General features: G+C 40.9%; 1 protein-coding gene across 1 annotated transcript in view; it reads right to left on the bottom strand.

The window, feature by feature from the left end:
- Positions 1-23,364, bottom strand: part of USP24 (ubiquitin specific peptidase 24) — a 165,272-nt gene extending 141,908 nt beyond the window's left edge. Inside the window, exon 1 of the mRNA XM_052636634.1 lies at positions 23,047-23,364. Coding sequence (XP_052492594.1) covers positions 23,047-23,364 — 318 coding nt within the window. The remainder of the gene's footprint in view (positions 1-23,046) is intronic.
- Positions 23,365-23,702: the final 338 nt, after the last annotated feature.

Genomic DNA, 23,702 nt, shown 5'->3' with positions numbered 1-23,702 from the left:
CAAGGTTTCTCCAAATCTCGTGTCCTAGATTAAGCACTCTGGAGGTATTTCCAGTTGCCCCTAAAACTGGTAGGAGGGCTCAGTTCCTAAAAGCATCACTCCAGAACGGAGGTAAATTGTTATTAAAAAACAATCTAACAAAAATTTTATATAATATACCATAAGCTAAGAGTTGACACGGTAAGAGAGAATTGATTCTCAACTGCTTTTCTCCCAAAGCACTCATATTTCTTAATCCACTGATATTCCTAAAGTTTTAGGTAAGAGGTTTTCGAGGATAAACAAGTACCTTTTATTCTTAAATTCTGTTGAAAGTTCCTTTACTATATATTCCCATCCAAGTTTGGAAAACTCAGCAGTGGCCACAGGACTGGAAAAGGTCAATTCATTCCAATCCCAAAGAAAGGCAAGGCCAAAGAATGCTCAAACTACTGCACAATTGCACTCATCTCACATGCTAGTAAAGTAATGCTCAAAATTCTCCAAGCCAGACTTCAGCAATATGTGAACCGTGAACTCCCTGATGTTCAAGCTGGTTTTAGAAAAGGCAGAGGAACCAGAGATCAAATTGCCAACATCCGCTGGATCATGGAAAAAGCAAGAGTTCCAGAAAAACATCTATTTCTGCTTTATTGACTATGCCAAAGCCTTTGACTGTGTGGATCACAATCAACTGTGGAAAACTGTTCAAGAGATGGGAATGCAGGTCAGGAAGCAAGTTAGATCTGGACATGGAACAACAGACTGGTTCCAAATAGGAAAAGGAGTACGTCAAGGCTGTATATTGTCACCCTGCTTATTTAACTTATATGCAGAGTACATCATGAGAAACGCTGGACTGGAAGAAACACAAGGTGGAATCAAGATTGCTGGGAGAAATATCAATAACCTCAGATATGCAGATGACACCACCCTTATGGCAGAAAGTGAAGAGGAGCTAAAAAGCCTCTTGATGAAAGTGAAAGAGGAGAGCGAAAAAGTTGCCTTAAAGCTCAACATTCAGAAAACGAAGATCATGGCATCTGGTCCCATCACTTCATGGGAAACAGATGTGAAACAGTAGAAAACAGTGTCAGACGTTATTTTTTTGGGCTCCAGAATCACTGCAGATGGTGACTGCAGCCATGAAATTAAAAGACGCTTACTCCTTGGAAGAAAAGTTATGACCAACCTAGATAGTATATTCAAAAGCAGAGACATTACTTTGCCGACTAAGGTCTGTCTAGTCAAGGCTATGGTTTTTCCTGTGGTCATGTATGGATGTGAGAGTTGGACTGTGAAGAAGGCTGAGCGCCGAAGAATTGATGCTTTTGACCTGTGGTGTTGGAGAAGACTCTTGAGAGTCCCTTGGCCTGCAAGGAGATCCAACCAGTCCATTCTGAAGGAGATCAGCCCTGGGATTTCTTTGGAAGGAATGATGCTAAAGCTGAAGCTCCAGTACTTTGGCCACCTCATGCGAAGAGTTGACTCATTGGAAAAGACTCTGATGCTGGGAGGGATTGGGGGCAGGAGGAAAAGGGGACGACAGAGGATGAGATGGCTGGATGGCATCACGGACTCGATGGACGTGAGTCTGAGTGAACTCCTGGAGTTGGTGATGGACAGGGAGGCCTGGCGTGCTGTGATTCATGGGGTTGCAAAGAGTTGGACACGACTGAGTGACTGAACTGAACTGGCAGATCTAAATGTTGATTCTGTCACCACCATCTGCTTGCTGTGTGACCCTGAATAAGCTTCTTAACCTCTCTATGTGCCGTAGTTTTCTCAACAGAAAGCAAGAATAGTGCCTGCCTTGCAGGATTATTACACAGATGGGAGAGCATCTTTATAGAAGACCAACTACCACAAACAGGCACATCCTACCCAGTGGCCCAGACCGCTCTACAAGCTTCAGATGAGTGTTTCTATATCCCTGTCAGGCTCCTCAGCTTCCACGAAGCTGTTCTAATTTGAATATGTTTCTTCTCTGAAGAAACTATTCCAAGTCTCTGAAACTTAGTGTCATCTTCCCAACCAGTCGGTCCTCATACCACAGTGATTCTTCCTCAGAAGCTTCTCCTCAATAGTCTCCCCTGGCTGACCACCACTGTGGCTGAGGCCCTTGCTGCACGCTGCTCGGACTGCAGCCGACACTCATAATCAGGACTGCGTCCCTACTGCTGCTCTAGCCCCACTCTTCTGTCCTCTTCAAAATGCCAGTGATCTTTCTTAACAAAACAAAAACCAAACTGAACCAAGAAAAGGATCTGATCCCATCACTTACTTGCTCATAAACCTCCTTTAGACCCCCGCTGCCTTAAGTACCTAGAAAGTAAAAGCAGGTCTCCAGCACTGACTGGCATGCGAAGCTCTTCACCAGCTGACCACAACCTACACACAGACCTCATCTGCTTCTTTCCTAAACCCTTCTGCTCTAACCACACTGAACTCCTAGGCGCTTGAGCACACAGGACTTGCCGTGATGCCATGCTACCTTGATGCTCTTTCCTCTGCCTAGAGTGCTTTTTCTCCAACACAATAAATTACTACTTTTATTTTGCTATAGGCTGCATCTTTGTGTCCCTTCAAAGTTCATATGCTGAAATTGAATCCCTGATGTGATGGTATTTGGAGATGGGGCCTTTAGGAAGAGAGTCATGAGAGCTCCTTTCTTTTCAAAGAGACCACAGGGTGTTCCCTCAGCCCTTTCACCATGTGAGGTTAAAGCAAGGAGACAGTTGTCCGTGAATCTGGAAGCAGGTCCTCACCAGACACCAAAGCTGAGGGCACCTTGTCCCTGGACTTCCCAACCTCCAGAACTATAAGAAATAAATTTCTGTTCTTTAAAGCCATCCATTCTATAGTATTTTAATATAGCACCCTAAATAGGAAGTCAAGAAACACCTGGAGTAACAGGCAAATTTGGCTTTGGAATGGAGAATGAAGCAGGGCAAAGATTAGAGTTTTGCCAAGAAAATGCACTGGTCATAGCAAACACATTCTTCCAACAACACAAGAGAAGACTCTACACATGGACATCACCAGATGGGCAACACCGAAATCAGACTGATTATATTCCTTGCAGCCAAAGATGGAGAGGCTCTATACAGTCAACAAAAACAAGACCAGGAGCTGACTGGGGCTCAGATCGTGAACTCCTTATTGCCAAATTCAGACTAAAATTGAAGAAAGTAAGGAAAATCACTAGACCATTCAAGAACTCCTTATTGCCAAATTCAGACTAAAATTGAAGAAAGTAAGGAAAATCACTAGACGATTCAAGTATGACCTAAATCAAATCCCTTATGATTATACAGTGGAAGTGATAAATAGATTTAAGGGCCTAGATCTGATAGATAGAGTACCTGATGAAATATGGACGGAGGTTCGTGACATTGTACAGGAGACAGGGATCAAGACCATACCCATGGAAAAGAAATGCAAAAAAGCAAAATGGCTGTCTGAGGAGGCCTTACAAATAGCTGTGAAAAGAAGAGAAGCGAAAAGCAAAGGAGAAAAGGAAAGATAAAAGCATCTGAATCCAGAGTTCCAAGGAATAGCAAGAAGAGATAAGAAAGCCTTCCTCAGCGATCAATGCAAAGAAATAGAGGAAAACAACAGAATGGGAAAGACTAGAGATCTCTTCAAGAAAATTAGAGATATCAAGGGAACATTTCACGCAAAGATGGGCTCAATAAAGGACAGAAATGGTATGGACCTAACAGAAGCAGAAGATATTAAGAAGAGGTGGCAGGAATACACAGAAGAACTGTACAGAAAAGATCTTCAGGACCCAGATAATCATGATGGTGTGATCATTCACCTAGAGCTAGACATCCTGGAATGTGAAGTCAAGTGGGCCTTGGAAAGCATCACTACGAACAAAGCTAGTGGAGGTGATGGAATTCCAGTTGAGCTATTTCAAATCCTGAAAAGATGATGCTGTGAAAGTGCTGCACTCAATATGCCAGCAAATTTGGAAAACTCAGCAGTGGCCACAGGACTGGAAAAGGTCAGTGTTCATTCCAATCCCAAAGAAAGGCAATGCCAAAGAATGCTCAAACTACCACACAATTGCACTCATCTCCCATGCTAGTAAAGTAATGCTCAAAATTCTCCAAGCCAAGCTTCAGCAATACGTGAACTATGAACTTCCAGATGTTCAAGCTGGTTTTAGAAAAGACAGAGGAACCAGAGATCAAATTGCCAACATCTGCTGGATCATGGAGAAAGCAAGAGAGTTCCAGAAAAACATCTATTTCTGCTTTATTGACTATGCCAAAGCCTTTGACTGTGTGGATCACAATCAACTGTGGAAAACTGTTCAAGAGATGGGAATACCAGACCACCTGACCTGCCTCTTGAGAAACCTATATGCAGGTCAGGAAGCAACAGTTAGAACGGGACATGGAACAACAGACTGGTTCCAAATAGGAAAAGGAGTATGTCAAGGCTGTATATTGTCACCCTGCTTATTTAACTTCTATGCAGAGAAACGCTGGGCTTGAAGAAGCACAAGCTGGAATCAAGATTGCCGGGAGAAATATCAATAACTTCAGATATGCAGATGACACCACCCTTATGGCAGAAAGTGAAGAGGAACTAAAAAGCCTCTTGATGAAAGTGAAAGTGAAAAAGTTGGCTGAAAGCTCAACATTCAGAAAACGAAGATCATGGGATCCGGTCCCATCACTTCTTGGGAAATAGATGGAGAAAACAGTGGAAACAGTGTCAGGCTTTATTTTTTGGGGCTCCAAAATCACTGAAGATGGTGACTACAGCCATGAAATTAAAAGACACTTAATCCTTGGAAGAAAAGTTATGACCAAACTAGATAGCATATTCAAAAGCAGAGACATTTCTTTGCCGACTAAGGTCCGTCTAGTCAAGGCTATGGTTTTTCCTGTGGTCATGTATGGATGTGAGAGTTGGACTCTCAAGAAAGCTGAGCACCGAAGAATTGATGCTTTTGAACTGTGGTGTTGGAGAAGACTCTTGCGAGTCCCTTGGACTGCAAGGAGATCCAACCAGTCCATTCTGAAGGAGATCAGCCCTGGGATTTCTTTGGAAGGAATGATGCTAAAGCTGAAACTCCAGTACTTTGGCCACCTCATGCAAAGAGTTGACTCATTGGAAAAGACTCTGATGTTGAGAGGGATTGGGGGCAGAAGAAGAAGGGGACAACAGAGGATGAGATGCTGGATGGCATCACTGACTCGATGGATGTGAGTCTGAGTGAACTCTGGGAGTTGGTGATGGACAGGGAGGCCTGGCATGCTGCGATTCATGGGGTTGCAAAGAGTCGGACACAACTGAGCGACTGAACTGAACTGACTGAACTGAACCAAAAGCCTATGACACTTTAAGGATGCCTGTCCCTTTTTTCACACAGATAAAATTTCAACTGAAATCTCTTTCCATGTAATTTTAACTAATACCTACCAGACCACAGTCAGATAGGATATAGTATTTTCTGTGACCCTTCATTTCTACACTTGTGAAAAGGAGACTGACATTTGCTTGCTTCTAACTACAAATGGGCTTTGTGAGTACTAACTAAGGTAATGTATGTAAAAATGCTCTGTAAATGCAAACATCAAATAAAGTAAAGATCTGTTGTAGTTATCTAAACTGCTCTTAAAAGGTTATTTTGCACACACCTTTGCTTACAGGAATAAAACTCCACTGAAAACACTTTTATATTTCTCTTTTAAAAAGATATTCCATGCTCTTCTGGTAACATGCTCTAATTCACCTTAATCCTTACAGGCATAAAGAAATACATTAGGCTTAACAAAAAAGGTTCAAAGTGCAGAAACGGAGAATGAAGCCAAGGAGAACAAAAGGGAGTGAAAGTAAGGCACTGTATGTTTTGTGTGTGGAAAGAACACAGAACTGAGGGTAAAGACACACTGGTTTAAGCTCACCACTAGCTGTATGATTTTAGACCGGGGTTTCTTAACCCTGGCATTACTGATATTTTCGGGTGGATAATTCTTTGCTAAGGGGGGCTGTTCTATGCATTGTGGGATGTATGCAATATCCCAGGCCTCTACCCACTGTGTGCCAGTAGTTCCCCTCTCATGACAACCAAAAAGGTCTCCAGACATTACTAAGTATCCCCTGGCTGGGAACCACAATCTTATGTAAGACTTGGTATCTTCATACTTAATTTTAGATCATCTTTGAAATGAAAACATTTACCCATAGATCTAAGATCCCTCTTTGGCTCTAAAAATGCTAAAATTCTATAAAAGATCAAAACAAAGATGACTGTAAGTGCAACTTCACTTTCACTTTTCACTTTCATTCACTGGAGAAGGAAATGGCAACCCACTCCAGTGTCCTTGCCTGGAGAATCCCAGGGACTGGGGAGCCTGGTGGGCTGCCGTCTATGGGGTCGCACAGAGTCGGACACGACTGAAGTGACTTAGCAGCAGCAGCAGTCTTATTAAAGAGAAATAAGATATGTCATGAAGGAAGTTAATATTTTTGTTCAGTTTTCCTTATTACCTTAATCAGTTCAGTTCAGTCGCTCAGTCGTGTCTGACTCTTTGCGACCCCATGAATCACAGCACGCCAGGCCTCCCTGTCCATCACCAACTCCCAGAGTTCACTCAGATTCACTTCCATCGAGTCAGTGATGCTATTCAGCCATCTCATCCTGTCGTCCCCTTCTCCTCCTGCCCCCAATCCCTCCCAGCATCAGAATCTTTTCCAGTGAGTCAACTCTTTGCATGAGGTGGCCAAAGTACTGGAATTTCAGCTTTAGCATCGTTCCTTCCAAAGAAATCCCAAGGCTGATCTCCTTCAGAATGGACTGGTTGGATCTCCTTGCAGTCCAGGGGACTCTCAAGAGTCTTCTCCAACACCACAGTTCAAAAGCAACAATTCTTCGGCACTCAGCCTTCTTCACAGTCCAACTCTCACATCCATACACGACCACAGGAAAAACCATAGCCTTGACTAGATGGACCTTATTCGGCAAAGTAATGTCTCTGCTTTTGAATATGCTATCTAGGTTGGTCATAACTTTTCTTCCAAGGAGTTTAAGCGTCTTTTAATTTCATGGCTGCAGTCACCATCTGCAGTGATTTTGGAGCCCCCCCAAATGATAAAACTTTCTTGTATATTTAAAATGATTCAATTATGTAATCTTTTAAAAATATGAGAAGATAATTGGGTTATTTGTGAAAATGTCAATATCAAATACTAAAAAGATATAAAGACTATTCTAGACTCTATATTAAAGGGATATGATAACCAAATGCAATGCATAATTTTTTATTCAATCCTGTATTTTTTTCCAACACAAGGATACATCTGAAGTGCTTAATATGGGGCCTAGTACTTTATCATATGATTTTTTTAAAGGTTATATTTCATTTATAGTTATTATAAAATATCTGCTATACTCCCATGTTGTACAATATATCCTTGCAGCTTATTTTATACCTAATAGTTTATGCCTCTTAATCCCTTACGCCTATGTTGCCCCTCCCGTCTCCTCTCCCCACTGTTTGTTCACTTTATCTGTGAGTCCACTTCTTTGTTGTTATATTGACTATTTTTCAGATTCCACATTTAAGTAGTATCAAACAGTATATCTTTCTCTGACTTATTTCACTTAGCATAATGCTCTCCAAGTCTATCCATGTTATGGCACTTGGCAATATTTCTTTCCTTTTTATGGCTACGTAGTATTTCTTTGTATGTATGTATATGTGTATATAGACACATCTCCTTTATTTATTCACCTGCTGATGGACACTTAAGTTGCTTCCATACTTTGGCAATTATAAGTAATGCTGCTATGAACATCAGCATGTATGTATCTTTTCAAATCAGTGTTTTGTTTTTTTTTTTCAGATACATACTCAAGAGTGGAATTGCTGGGTCATACAGTATTTCTATGTTTAGCTTTTTGAGAAACCTCCATACTGTTTTCCACAGTGACTACACCAATTTACATCCCCATCAACAATGGACAAAGGTTCCCTTTTCTCCACACCCTCACCAACGTTTGTCATTTGTATTCTTTTAGATGACACTCACTCTGACAGGTGTGAGATGACAATTTTTGATTCAATCCTGGACTGTTTTTGAAAACATCTACAGAGGATATTTTTGGTACAAGTGGGAAAATCTAAATATGGACCAAATAATAGAGAATATTAATGTATTGTTAAATTCCTTTGGTTGAGACAATGCTATTGTGGTTCTGTTGGACAATGTTTTTGCAACTTATGTTCAAAAGGTTCAGGAAAAAAGTGTGTGTGTGTGTGTGTGTGTGTGTGTGTGTGTGTGTGTGTGTGTGTGTAGGTGTTTGTCTTTAGAGACAGATGAGATAGAGTCAGCGTGACAGAATGTTTGTAAATGTTGAATCCAGGTGAAAGGTATGCAAGTGTTCACTGTACTATTCTTCCAACTTTTATGAAGGCTGGAAATCGCTCAGGACAAAAATTTTGCAAAAATACATCTAGTATACAAATCAAATTATATACACACTGGATCTGTCATTGGCTAGAGCACATACACCTTTTCTAAAGCTTTATTAAGTACTTTTACCCAATCCTCTCCACTCCTGGGATAGCTGGGGGCCCTGTTGGGGACAAGTCATCCTGAAAACACAAGCTGATCTGTTGCTGATTACCCCTGCCACCCTTCAGGATCACTGTAATAGGCTACGAGCTCGTAAGAAGCAATAAGAAGCCAGACCAGTGCCAAAGGCATTCAACAAACATTTGTCCAGTGCTGCATAAATGCTCCCCATACTACTGTTTCCTTCCTCTTCCTACTTTTACACACACCTTTTTTTTTCCCCCCTTTTAGATTAGGGTAAGGAAGGAGGAGTAAAAACCAGTCAGAGTCTCAAATAGCTTTACTTAAAAATAAACTCACTTGGATTAATAGTAATATCATTAATCATTATTATATTGATGAATGAAACAAATAGGACAATCTGAAACAGAAAAGACACTAAAAATCAGTTTACTATTATAATTATTCTGTATCCTATTCTTCTTTCTTTTCCAGAGGTGACAGTTTCTGCAAATAATCTTCTTCTTATTGAAGCTGAGCTCAACTAAGACATGTAATAAGAACAGACTGGTAAACAGTTCTACAAAGGCTAAAAAACACTTTTGTTTCTTCTAAGTCATGTATGGATGTGAGAGTTGGACCACAAAGAAAGCTGGGTGCTGAAGAGTTGATGCTTTTGAATTGTGGTGCGGGAGAAGGCTGTTGAGAGTCCCTCGCACTGCAAGGAGATCCAACCAGTCAATCCTAAAGGAAATCAACCCTGAATATTCATTGGAAGGACTGACGGTGAAGCTGAAGCTCCAATACTTTGGCCACCTGATGCAAAGAGCTGACTCACTGGAAAAGATCCTGATGCTGGGAAAGACTGAAGGCAGGAGGAGAAAGGGACGACAGGAGATAAGATGGTTAGATGGCATTACCGACTTCATGGACATGAGTTTGAGTAAGCTCCAGGAGTTGGTGATGGACAGGGAAACCTAGTGTCCATGGGGTTACAAAGAGTTGGACACAATTGAACTGATCATATATTATGTTCTTTCCTGTGTACAGTATTTTTCTATGAGCTACAGAAAAAACATACAAAGTAGAGGGAGTGGTGCCGAATACCAAGTTCACATTTAATGCATTATGTCTGAAATGGTAGCCATTAGAAAGATACTGGCAACAGTTCAAAAAAAGTTGCCACAAACTGTGTGTGGTGTGTGTGCTCAGATGCAAAGTCGTGTCTAACTCTTTGCAACCTCCTGGACTGCAGTCCACTAGGCTCCCCTCTCCATGGGATTATCTAGGCAAGAATACTGCAGTGGGTTGCCATCTCCTCCTCCAGGGGGTCTTCCTGACCCAGGAATCAAACCTGCATCGCAGGTAGAGTCTTTACCACTGTACCACCTGGGAAGCCCTCCACAAACTGTAAAACAATGAAAATACCGTGACAGAATCTGCTATAGGGCTACCAAACTACTTCTTACCTTCAAGCTACGGTATAGGTTATTTCACGCAAGATTCACTTTAAGAAACTGGGGTAAGAAAGGAGGGATTAAAAAAAAAAAACTGAACAGTATCTCCATAGCTTTACTTCAAAATAAACTCACTTGGATTTAACAGTAACATCATTAATCATTATTATACTGATAAATGCACCATCCCCAATATTACTTGACGTATGTAAACATAAGAAAATGTGTTCCAAAATGTTGACGCAAACGTAAGAAAATGTGTTCCAAAATGTTGACGCAAACTAAATATTTTCCAGATCAGACTTTTTTATTTAGTACCTCCTATGTGCGTGGCCCCCTCAGACAACCGTATACTGCTTTCCAAATTGGGAAAGGAGTACGTCAAGGCTGTATATTGTCACCCTGCTTATGTAACTTATGTGCAGAGTACATCATGTGAAATTCTGGGCTGGAAGAATCGCAAGCTAGAATTGAAATTGTCAGGAGAAATATCAATAACAACAGATACACATATGACACCACCCTTATGACAGAAAGCAAAGAGGAACTGAAGAGGCTCTTGATGACGGTGAAAGAGGCGAGTGAAAAAGCTGGCCTAAAAACCAACATTCAAAAAAGGAAAAGAACAGCATCCAGTGCCATCACTTCATGGCAAATTGACCCGGAAACAATGGAAACAGTAACACTTTATTTTGGGGGGCTCCAAAATCACTGCAGATGGTAACTGCAGCAATGAAATTAAAAGATACTTGCTCCTTGGAAGAAAGGCTATGACAAACCTAGACAGCGTACTAAAAAGCAGGGATATTACTTTGCCAACAAAGGTCTGTATGGTCAAAGCTATGCTTTCTCCAGTAGTAACGTACAGAGGTGAGAGCTGAACAATAAAATGGATGAGGGCCAAAGAATTGATACGTTCAAACTGTGGTGCTGGTGAAGATTTTTGAGAGTCCCTTGGACATCAGGGAGATCAAACCAGTCAAACCTAAAGGAAACAAGCCTGAATATTCATGGAAAGGGTTGATGCTGAAGCTGGGGCGCCAGTACTCTGGCCACCTGATACGAACAGCCAACTCATTGGAAAAGACCTTGATGCTGGGAAAGATTGAAGGCAGGAGGGGAAGGGGACAACAGAGGACGAGATGGTTAGATGGCATCACTGACTCAACAGACGTGAATTTGAGCAAACTCTGGGAAATAGTGAAGAACAGCGAAGCCTAGCGTGCTGCAGGTGCTGCAGTGCACGGGGTAGCCAAGAGCCGGACATAACTTGAGTGACTGAGCAACAGCAAACGTCAGGTGTTCCCCTGGACTTTGCGGCAAATAGAGACGATCAGACCCTGACCTCAAAAGACTCACAATTTAGTCTGGGTAACAAATACATAAGGAATTCCAGTACAAGGGGATAAATGCTATGACTGAGCACTGTATGTATGGGCTTCTACTCAAACTCAAGAAGGGACTTTTACCTGGGTAGAGGGGAAGACTGAACAGGAGGAAGCGGAATAGAAGGCATCAAGCTCTAAACGAAAACCAGCAGCGAACCTAACAGCACATACGGTCTGGTTACCATCTGGAGTTTCATGGGACTCATGGGACCGAAATAGGAGGATGTCCAATATTTAACTCTGCCAACTACAAGCTTGTGGTAAATCTACTTTGTGGAGAAAGAATCAAGCACAAGGATCAAACTGATGCCACACAGTGCTGTTGGACTAATTCCCCTGGTCCAATATGACAAGAGCATTCCCCTTTCCCTAGGGGTGAAGGTTGAGGGAACAGGCCAGGTAGTAGGAAAAGTATGTGTACAGGCTGGGAGTCATAACAGAACCTGGCATATTTTAAGACTAATTTTTTTAAATGGCTCCTCTAAGAGTAAATCACAATACACTATGTTTTATTTCTATATTCATTAAAATATATAATTAATGCAAGTCTCATGTTTTTAAGAGTATTAATAGACTTTCAAAGTATCATTCAAAATGTTTTTATTTCAAACCTACAAGTGTATAATATTTCCGAGTGGATATTTATGATAATCACTGTATTTGATACACAGAGAACAAAAAGGCAGTTTTAAGAAAGTAAGAGATATACAAATCAGGCATATGTTATTTCAAGAAATTTATATACTAACTATTAAGCTTATTTAAAAATATCAGTACCCATGTACAACTGTGGACACTCAGGCAGGGGATCACTAATCCTTGTGAGGTTTACAAAGATGCTAAGTAGACAGATGGACACAGCTCCTTCACAAATGACAGTGCTTCTTCAACCTTCCTCTCCTTAGTCCTCACCACCTTTTATAAACTTACCAACAGCTGCTGACATTAGAAAGTGCTGAATGAGAAAGCAAGGTAAACAAGATAAATATCTTCAAAGGGGAAAAAAGTGAATCAAGTGTCAACTTTTTGCCCCCTAACTGAAACTAGAATCTAACAAAGGAAATGGTGGTGATGAAGATACAGCAAGCTTATGAGGAAGGATATACTAAAGATAATACAGTGAAAGACTTCCTCATGTCAGAAAGACAGTTTGGTCAAGTACACAAAATGCTTCTTGAGAAGCGGAAAGCTAGTTCCCTTCCTGACTTTGCTAATGATCCGAGTCAAGGTCCTTAGCCCTAAACTGACGAGATAAAACATCACAAGACCCCGATGGTCTCTTCCAGCTTTGAAACACATCTTCAACCTTAATCTTTAAATTTATAACTTTTAACATTTTTATTGGAACAGAGAGAGGAGAGGACAGAAAATATTCTCACTTCTACAGATAACTGCTCTGTTTTACAAAGTGTATCTTGCCAAGTATTCTTGATTATTTCTCTCCCATGTTAAAATTACTGTGAACTGGGTGAATCCAAGGTAACTCAGCATGGATTCTGATAGTTGATCCTCCTTAACAAATACTTGGAACTTCTTTATCACAGACATGTTTTATACTCCAACCATAAAAACCCCAAAGTAATGAAAAGCAAACAGGACTTGCTTGTTATTCTCTACAGATGTCAGTATGTCTGCACACATCTCATGAACTAATTGTTTTTTATGGTACAAGTTTTATATATCACACATACATTTTTTGCCTCGTATAACTGAATAATGATTGCTCAACAGATAACAGATATCTTCTCAAAACCAAATATGATATACAAACTAGTGAAATATAGGATGATCTGTTGCTACCGTTGTTTAAATGTTTCATTTAAAAACATTTCAAATGAAGCAGAAGGAAATCTTACAAAATGAAAAGTACTAACATTTTAAAAGTATTATAGTATTTTAGTAAACATAAAACACTCCAACATAAAACTAAACACTCCCCCCCGCCACACACAAATGTTGATAATAAACTAAGGATTCCTAATTCCTAATGTTATTAGTAACAGACAAGTTTTTCATTTAGCTTTAAAAACAATCTTTTTTGGGGGGTATTATCAACAATTATAAGAGATTTTTAGCCTAAAAAAAGGCCAATTTCTAGAGCAATTTCTCTTTCCTGGGGGGAAAAATGCACAAATACGATTTTAGGACAAAACATAATGACATTTAGCTGAAATAATTAGCACCATTCTTAAAAGAGGTGCTGGTTGAGAGAATCATTAACCTAATATTAAACATGCAACAAGTACATAAATACAAATTCTGTACATTCCACGGCACTAAAAGAAATATCACTTGAAAAAATAGTATCACTTGGTTTCCGGGCAATGGATACCACTATAGATCAAATTACATCACAAAAAAATTCTTGAGGCACTACTCAAATGCTTTGGAGAGATCTAATCTCTTCATACTTAACCCACAACTCTTCAAGGCCTTACTTTTCTGAATTATAACATTATAATTTATTGGACACAGAGCAGAGGAAACCCATCAGCCTTGAAACTGTAACAGGGAAGGGACTCTGTGATTGGTTCACTCTTGTATTCCCAACATCTACTTAGGGCCGAGCATACATTCAATGCTCAATAAAAACTTACTGAATGAAGGTAGATTTAAGTGTTTTATTGAATGGACTATTACCTGTCTTGCTGCTCTGACATTTTGGGAATAATGCCTGTTTTTATCATTGGAATTTGATTTCTATCTTTATTTAATGTAAATCAGAGAACTCTTCTAAGAACTCTCTACCTTTTTCCTGTATTTTAATAAAAATTCCAGAAACAGCAGTCTTGCCCTCTTAGAAATAAGTAAGTAGACGTGAAAGAGTACATTAAGGTGAACAAATGACCGAAAAGAGTCAAGTGAGTGGACTGTTCTCGAAAACAGCTGCTGCTGCTCAGTCACGTCAGTCATGTCTTCTTGAAAACAGCAGATGAGGCTAAGTCTGGAGCCACCAAGAGCCCAACAGTCAGGAGTAGCAGTGCCCAGCTCAGTTCAGTTACTCAGTCGTGTCTGACTCTGCAAGCCCACGGACCACAGCATACCAGGCCTCCCTGTAGCAGTGCTACAAGTCCCAGAAATCACAGGTGACCAGGGAAGGCCGTGCTGGCCAGGTATGCATCTCTATTCCATCCCTTTGACAATGCAAAGCTAAACAAAAAAAATCTATGCTTTAAAAACAGCTGTTTCCAAGACAGAGTCATAGATCTCAGAGAGTCTCTAAATTCTGGTGGGTTAATCTAAAGGTGAGTCCAAACATACCTGAGTCATAGATAACAAAGTTCCAAAATCAGTCAACAAGGCAAAATGCTCAGAGATATTAGGTGAGGAATGGGGGAACAAGGAGAAAAGGAGAAAGGCAGGAAAAGCAACTAAACAGAAGCTCCATTAAAGCTCAAAATGTGACTCAAATTCGAAAAGTCCTGCTGAACCACATCTTCTGAGCCAGTTTTCCTATAGCTAGAATTAGGAACTATCTAGTAAGTATATAATCAAATATGAAATTTAGATTAAAAAAAAAGTTCCCAATTTTATGTTAGGAAGTAATATACTTTTTCCAGTTTTTCAGTTACATAAAACACAAAACCTTCCTATATTTAACTTTCCTCAGTTGCAAAGTTTTAAAACAATTTTAGAATCTAGGCAAAATTTTCCTAAGAATCATGAAATACTTTAATCGTTTTTTAAAGCTATTTTCATTTTTAATGGACACCAGAGTTTGGTTTGTCTTCATTTAACAGAGTTTATATACTTTTTAAAAACTTAATCTTTTTTTAATTCAGTAAAACAGAAAAGAATTACCTGTGTACCCTATCACCCCAAAATAACAGCCATTAGTGTTTAGCATCAGTTTATTTAGAAAACCAAGTGCGTATATTTACACGTGCTATTTTCTCAAAGGCCTCATAGCTTTTAACTTCTCAAAGAGATTAAAGAATGAAAATTAACCATAGATTTAGTGTAAGATGCCCATTTCATGGATGAGAAAACTGAGGCTCAGAGAGGCAAACTGACTTGCCCAATAAACTTAATAGTTAGCAATCAACAGAACCCTGAAGAGAAATGTACTATCTCCCAAATTCCTGGTTTAATATTCTTTCAAACACCATTTGATTTTTTATTTCCCTAAGGTATTCCTTCTCCATTCATTTATTTACCCAGTCAAACACTGTGAGCCAGGGGTCTGAGGGACACAGAGATAAAAAAGAAATATTACTGCTCCTCAAGTCCAGTGGAAATACAGATACATACACGTAAATACACCTTTTTGTTAGCTAAAATATGATCATTTCTTTACTTGGTGTACCTACAAAATGCCACTGGGAGAATGTGGCCACATGAGACAAGAGTGCCTTGAAGAGAAACGGCATTTAAGGTAATCTCGAAGAATAAATCCATGTTAGCCAGAGAGATGCTTACTGAGGTTTGGGGAGGAGAGTGAGGGGACAGACAGCCCCTGAACACAGCACTGGAAGGCAGGAGGCATGGTGGGGTAGAGAAGGATGGAGACCTTGGAAGAAAGGAATTCAGATTTTACCTACAGGAATTAAACAGCCACCAAACATTTTTAAGAAAGGTTATCTCATAACTAAAATTTATATTTTACAAAGATCATTCTGGTACCCATGAGTGGCACAGAGAAACAGTAAGAAAGGGACATGAACAAAACCAGAGCAGTAACAGAGGGGGCAGGAGAGATATTTATGGTTAGAATTAACAGGCTACTTGATAAGAAGACAAAGTAAGGAGTCTTAAATAAATTAAATAATTGACAGATGCTGTTGCCACTGGCAGTATGGAATACCTTCATATTTTTTAGGATCTGTATTTTAAATTGCTATAATTTAAATTGCTACTAAAATGCTACACGGTAGGCTTCTAATGGTAAGCTGCAGAAAGCAATTCAATTTTCAACCAAAACTGCCAATATGAGTGAGGAATGGAAAGAAGGGGGAAAAAAAGCCTAAAAATTTTGATCTGTTTATGAAAGCTAGATTCTAAAAGAAGACAAAGTAGAAATTGAAAAGCACTGGCAACAGTGACTAACAAATCTTTCTGGAAAAGATTTTAACTTCAGAAACCATTTTGGAAGCCTACTGATAAAGAATGTATCATATTTATTTTTTAATAAAATATTTCTAACATAAACATCTTAAGTGAAAGTATATCAAATGCTGTCAAGTGAATTTCACAATGCACATAACTGAAACAACTTAAGATACTACAAGAAAGCAAACTATACTGGAACTTAAGTGAGAAGACTTTGGTAGGCACTGAAGATATTACTTATTTCCAAGAAGAAAAATAAAATTTTCAACTTAGCCCCAGAAAAAGATTCACCTTCATGGCTAAAGATTCCTACTTCATGCCTAAAATATTTCAATTTTGGTAAAGATTATCAAAATGAAATGCCAACTTAATTGTGTTAGCTCTTTTCTTCAGAACAAATAAGCATACACCAAATCTAATGTCACCTACTACTAATATGAGCTTGAGAAAAAATTTTTACTACTCAATTGTGACCGAAATATATTTCAATACTGAATAATAAAAATTCCTACTATAATAATGAGAACGAGAAATACAAACTTAAAAAAGAAACTAAAACTCCCTGGAAGGAAGGTGAGAAAAAACATCTACTCTTGAAAGTGAAGTACAACTTTCTTAGCAATGCCTCCACAATGCAAGAGTCTCAGGCTGATATGTCCCTTGTATCTCAATTTTCCAGGTACCTGAATGCTTGCTTCTTTATACACCCAACTTTCTTCTTCTTATTTTCTTATTTTTGAAATCAAAACCGCGGTAAAATGTATTACACACTCCAGAACTTTCTCAAACTGAACAGACTGTAACCTTTTCTAGAGTGCGGCATCAGTAGAAACAGCCTCCCGGGGGCATGCAGCACACGGAGCTGCCGTACATCACTCCACACACACTGCCTTGCTTTCAAAGCTTCCCGTCCCCTCCTTCAGCCCTGAGCTACTTGTCACTTCTCACTACTGTGTCTGCCTACAGCAGCTCATCACCTCATGTCTGGACTACTGCAAAACACTTCTAATTTGACAGGAAACCTAATATTAAAGCTTATTTGAACTATGTTTTTTTAAAAAAAGACAAAACAGCTAGGACTTCCCTGGTGGCTCAGTGGTAGAGAATCCACCTGCCAATGCAGGAGACACAGGTTTGACCTCTGATCCGGGAGGATCCCACATGCTGCGGAGCAACTAAGCCCATGCGCCACAACTTACTGAGTCTGTGCTCTAGGGCCCGTGAACCACAACTACTGACCTCACACGCCTCAGCTACTGAAGCCCTCATTCTCCAGAGCCCGAGCTACAAAGCAGGAGAAGCCACCGCAATGAGAAGCTAGTGCACTGCAACTTTAGAGTAGCCCAACTCGCCGCAACTAGAGAAAAGTATGAGCTTTTCTGGGTCAAAAAAGACACAGAACAGTCAAAAATAAAAGCAATTAAATAAAATAAAAACAAACTAAAACATAAACAAGTGAAGCGCATGATCTTGAGTGCATGCAGAACATGAGGGTGTTTTGAAATGGTTTAATCTTACATATTTTACTTCTGATTTCTCTTTGGTATTTCAAATAAGAAAAACTTCTGCAGAAAACTGAACTCCACAGACAGGAAAATTATTACTGAACTAAATCTTCCTAAATATGTTAATTCTTATAAGCAACAATTTTTCATCTTTGCACTCAAATTCAAATAAAATCCATGTTATATGCTTTTCGAGCAGTAAGCATGAAGCTGTGGAATACCTTGATGTCTGCTATTTAGGTTATATTACGGTTGAAATTCTTTCCTCAAATTATCAAAACAACATTTACTTTTCTAATATTGTTACTGGTTTCAAATTTTAAGCTAACAGGATTATTATGTTGCATAAAGCTGTCCCTACCTACTATGATTTCACTAGAATACACCTCACTGATACACAAAAGGTACTTCTTTCATGCCAAATTACATTCATTCTAATAGCAAATGGTCAGGTAATTACAAGTCAGATGAACTCATATGCCTAGTTCACAAAGGAGACACATATATACTAGATAATAAAGAAATTCCTATTTCAAAATTAATCTTTCAGAGTCTCTATTTATCATGTACTTTCAACTGAATTTTGGAATTCTTTTTTCCCTTTTTTTGGTCTTGCCCCGTGGTATGCAGAATCTTAGTTCCCAGCCCAGGGATGGAACTGCTGCCCCTTGTACTGGGGGTACAGAGTCTTAACCACTGGATTGCCAAGGAAGTCCTGGGAATTATTTTAGTTTTTTAACTCTAAAACTTATAAATAGATTCCACATTTTCTAATTTAACAAGTCACAGTAGATCAGAAACTGTAAATCATATACTCAAATCACAAATAACTAAAATTTATTTATAAGGTATTTACTCCACATTCAAAGGAGGTAGGATTGTGTATTTTAGAGGAAAAAAAGGACACAAGTTTTAATATAAACCTTAGAATATTATGTAATATATAATGTCTAATTTTAATTCATGTATAACTACCCACTTAATACCAAAAGAAAAAAAAAAGAGGCAAAAATAAGTTAAGGAGTTACAAATTAATGTGATTTTTATGTGATTTATATATAGTCTAGCAGGACCAACTTTGGGGCTCTTTAACGAAAAAGCAATGAAATCATGCAAATACTTCTGACAAAGTATTTCCAGAAGACTATCCACAATTAAACGGAACAAAACAAGGAGTTCACAATATTAGTGAGATCATAGCATTAAATGTCACTTCTAGGAATAAGAATTAACATGAAACGCAACAGTAAGGTATTTCTGTTAAAAGTCTCCTTGCAAAAAAAATTCCATTTTAGTATTTTCTAAAGACAAAACAAGGAAACTTAGTAACAAGTAAGGTATATTGCACAAGTGTTAAATTTTAAAATGTGCCTAAAAGGGTTCCTGCTTCTAAGTTCTAACTCTCTGGATAGGATCCCAGTTCTTAAAAGGACCAACTCTGTCCCACCTCTAGGAGGGCAGAACCAGGGGGCACGCCCTGAATAGTGGTCAAGGGGGCTGACATTAACCATAAAAGAAACACTGAAGAATTCTAACAGTGGGGGTATTAAACATCTGGATAAGTTATTTGGAGCAGCTGTGAGATCTCACTCTTTAATAATAGAACAGACTCCTACCTGCTGTGGAAAGGTTGTGAAGAAAAGCTATTCAAAATCAAAACTGGTGAACTTTTCAAAATCCCATCCAGACCAAGACACCGAGAATTAAAACACATCTACACCCAGCACAACTTTCTGCAAAGCAGTACCTTTACGTCACTGGAAGATTATCTTAAAAAGTGGCTTTCTGTGCAGTGTTACGTATTCTACTAGATATCTGAGTCTCTTCTACCTGCATTCTCCTTGGTGCTACTGAACCAGAAGTTAACTGCTTTTACTTTCCAAATTTTAATTTTTAAACCAAATCCTAATTATAGCACGAGCCCAAATCACTAAACTGATTTACCTAACTGCATGACCTTGGGAAGTCACTTCTTGTAAAACTAGAGGCTTGCACTAAGATCCACCAGAATGTAACCTCCACATTCTGTTCCCAGCCCCGGAACCTGAAGGATTAAATGCTTACCAAATGAGAGGACTGTTCCTGTTACCAAATGACAAATACAAAATAAATGCAATCCTTTTTTTTCTTTTTTAACAATTGGATTTTGATCTGTATATTCCCAAACATTTTTCAGAGGACACTGAAACTGAAATTTCCTATTGGGCCAATATAAATTTATATAATTTCAGACCAGGACCTCATTTTAAAGAAATAAAACAAGTAGATTATACAAGAGCTGACAATCTTCACCTTGTTTATGACACTTTCTTTTCTCCAACCTTCTACTGTGTCCTGTCCTTTTTTCATTTGAAAGGCAGGCAGCTGGTAGGGAGAGAGAGCACTGGACTTGCAGTGAGTGGGCCTGGATCCTAGTCCCATCTCTTTCATGAACTGACTCTGTGGGGACATGTCACTTCCCCTTTGGGGCTTGCCCGCTTGTGTATGTGAAACCAAGGAGACAAACTAAGCATTAATTTCTGAAGTCTTCTTTAAAAAGGTAGGATTCTCCCTTCATTCTATTATCTTATTCCCACTGCCTTGATTCAGCCCTTGCAAGCCACATCTTTCCTAGCTTGTACAGGAACCTCAAATTTGTCTCTTTCTTTATTTTTCTTTTTTATCTTAAAGTGAATTCAATCTTAAGCCATGAGTTGAGTAGAATGAAAAACACACTGTCTTTGAAGTCAGAGAGACCAGTTTCAAATTCAGATTTTGCAACTAGCTAAGCACAGCTCTAAAATAGTGATGTTATTAACTACCTCACTGGGGATTAAGTACAATGTATAAAGCACCCAACAGCACCTGACACCGTATAGATGTTCAAAAATGATCAGTGCTCCTCCCTATTTCCCAAGATCAAATGCCTCAGGTTCCCACTGTCGACAAGGATGACCAACAAGCTGCACAAGCGGCAGGCAAGTAGATTTGTAAAACTACAGAGGCAACAACTGGATTAAATATTCTCACCAGGTTCCCATGTGCCTGTATCCTTGTCAGTCTTCTGGGTAAAGCATCTTCAGTCACCAGTAGCACCCCCCACCTCCCACTGTGTGACCCTGCAAAATTAAATGGTAGAACCAAATCCACAAGTCAAGAGGAAATGAAAACTTAACACGGGTCTTCAGAAAGTCACAGATTCTCTAGATTTTACGTGAAAGCAAACTCTTCAGCCTGTCATTCATGTGAAAGGAAGCCAGTTCCAATTCTCAGTGTTTAAATATTCAGGCAGGGCAGCTAATGTTAGTATTTAAACATACATTAGTACAGTTAATGTTAAAGTACCACCAAGCATTATAATTTAGTTTGATTTTGCAATTCCAGGAAATTAAAAAGTGTGATAAAAGAAAAAATAAGAGTAAATTTTTTCACAAAATGAGGGTACACTGAACTTTGAAGAACTATAAAAGCAGCTTCAGAAAAAGCAGTGGCTTTCTTCTTGATTTCAAAACTGGGTCAAAACTAAAAGGAACAAGGAAAAGAGTGATGGGGGCTTGCAAACAGAAGCTCATTTCTTAAAGTGATTTAAGTACAGTTATTTAATTATATGGGACCTTTCCCCTAAAGTAGGAATAATTACAACCTTTACTTCCATACACTAGTCAGTGATACAGCTGAGTTACTGGGTAACAGAGGGCAATCAATCAAGTGTGCGGAAGTCTGGAAACCAAAGAGATCTTGTGAAGAAATCTAGTTTTTTGAAGTGCTACTTTCTTTCCCAAGCTACTTCAGCCCATGCTGCCAAAGCATGTGACTAAAAAGACAGAATATTATTTTTGAAAAAATCCTTTCAGGAGGCTTAGCTTCATTAAGAATTATCGAAATTCACATCTCTACTTAAAAACCCAAACCACTAGAGTAAGCCAACCTGCTCTACTGGACCTTTGAAATGTACTATGCAGCAAATCGGACCAAAATCCCTATCATGAGCTGTCATTCTTCTGCAAAGGAATTATTCACCAACACTGTTGCTTCTGGTTGATCCTTTTTTTTAAAAAAAAAATGAGAGGTAAAGTTTGTTTTCTCCCTCATGTTCTTTGCTCACATCTCAAACTAAACAGAAGGAATCGTCTCCACCCAGACTTGAGATCTCTGATCAAAGCCATTCACCTAAGATGGCCCTTTCTCCTTAACAGACTCTTCCAGTCCCTTTATTTCCCACCCTGTCCCTGTCCCTCTGCAGAGCACCCTCATTGCTACAACCCCTTTCTCCAGTCTAGCTTTCCCTCATTTCTGACTTAATCGATGGCCAGTACCCAGACTTGGTCCCAGCTTCATCTTCCAACTCCAGTCCCAACACTGCCGAGCCCCTCCTCAGCTCTGACTCCTGTCCTGGCCTCTTATCTCTAACCTTTCTCAGTCTAATCCCCATGGCTTTAATACCTGATTTTATCGATGACGCCCCAACCCACATCTCATATTAATTATTGTCATTCCTGGCCTCTGCCCAGTCCCTCTTCATTTTAGACCCCAAACAATCTCTTTTTTCTGGTCCTTGGCTAAAACCCAAATCCCATCGTAACCTCAAGTCCTCCTCTGACCAGCAAAGGCCTTTACTCTCGCTGGCCCATCCCACTTTTTCTCTGACTCTGAACCTGGTGCCTTCCCCCACTCCTTCACTGAATCCCTGGGCCACGAAATCTCGGGTCCTTGCCTAGTCTACTAGTACCCCATTTCTGACCGCCTGATAACACGCGCCATCCCCCATCACACTCTCCAGGCCAATGTGTCATCTTCCCCCATCTCGGGGATGCCAGCTTTGGACCCTCCTCCTCATCCCCTTCCCAGGCCTGCCCCGTTGGTGACCTCAGCTCAAAGCCCGAGAGACCCCTCCCCACCCTGCCGCGCAGCCCTGCCCCGCATCCCCAATTCAATTTCATCAGCCCTTACCCTATGTACTCCATTCCCCACCTGACCGCAGCCCGGTGGCCTCCGTCCTGACGAACCCGTTGCTCCATTTGCCCTTTCTCCGTGCCTCCCCTGCTCCACACGCCCTCCGCACTTCAAGCCCAGTGGGGTGTGTCCCCTCCCCACGGAACTCCAGCCCGCTGGCCTCTCCCACGGGGGTCACGGGTCGCCCCTCCTCACCTCGGCGTCCACCACCTCGTGGTACGCGGGCGGGGGGTCGAACCCGCCGCCGCCTCCGGTGCTCCCGCCGCGGGAGGGGCCGTCGCCGCCGCCGCCGCCGTCGCCCCGCGAGCCCCCGCCGGGCCCGGGGCTGGGGCCGCCACCGCTGTCCATCGGCTCGTAGCCACCGTAGTCGAGGCCCGGCCGCTCGTTGGTGAGCAGCGCCACGGCTTCGTTGATGTCGTTCTTGGCCAGGCGCAGGGCCTTGCGGATGGTGGCGGGGTCCGAGAAGCCCATGCACAGAAGCGTGGTCATGTGCTGCTCCTCCTCCGATTCCATGGCTCCGGCCTCCGGGCCCCGCCGGCCGGCGAGCAGCGAAGCTGCGGGTCCGGGGCCTGGCGGGCCCAGCGGCGCTGCCTCTGCGCCGTCCCCGCGCCCGGGCGGGCCCTTGCGCTCCTGGGCTGCGCGCTCCGCGGCCGCCGGGCCAGGTTGGGCGCGGGCGTGGGCACCGCGGGCCGAGCTACGGCAGTGGGGCGCTCAGGAGCGGCGGCGGCCCGGCCCAGCCCTGCGCGCCGCCATGTTGGCCTCCTCCTCCGCCTCCGCCTCCTCCGGCCCGCGGGGCCGCGCCTCCGCTCCCGGAAGCCGCACGAGCCGCCGCGGGGCCCGCAGGTCACGGG

The sequence above is a fragment of the Budorcas taxicolor genome, chromosome 3 (assembly GCF_023091745.1).
Source record: "Budorcas taxicolor isolate Tak-1 chromosome 3, Takin1.1, whole genome shotgun sequence".
NCBI classification, from domain to species: domain Eukaryota; kingdom Metazoa; phylum Chordata; class Mammalia; order Artiodactyla; family Bovidae; genus Budorcas; species Budorcas taxicolor.
Note: the sequence above shows the minus strand (reverse complement) of the source record. Positions and strands in the feature narration are given on the sequence as shown.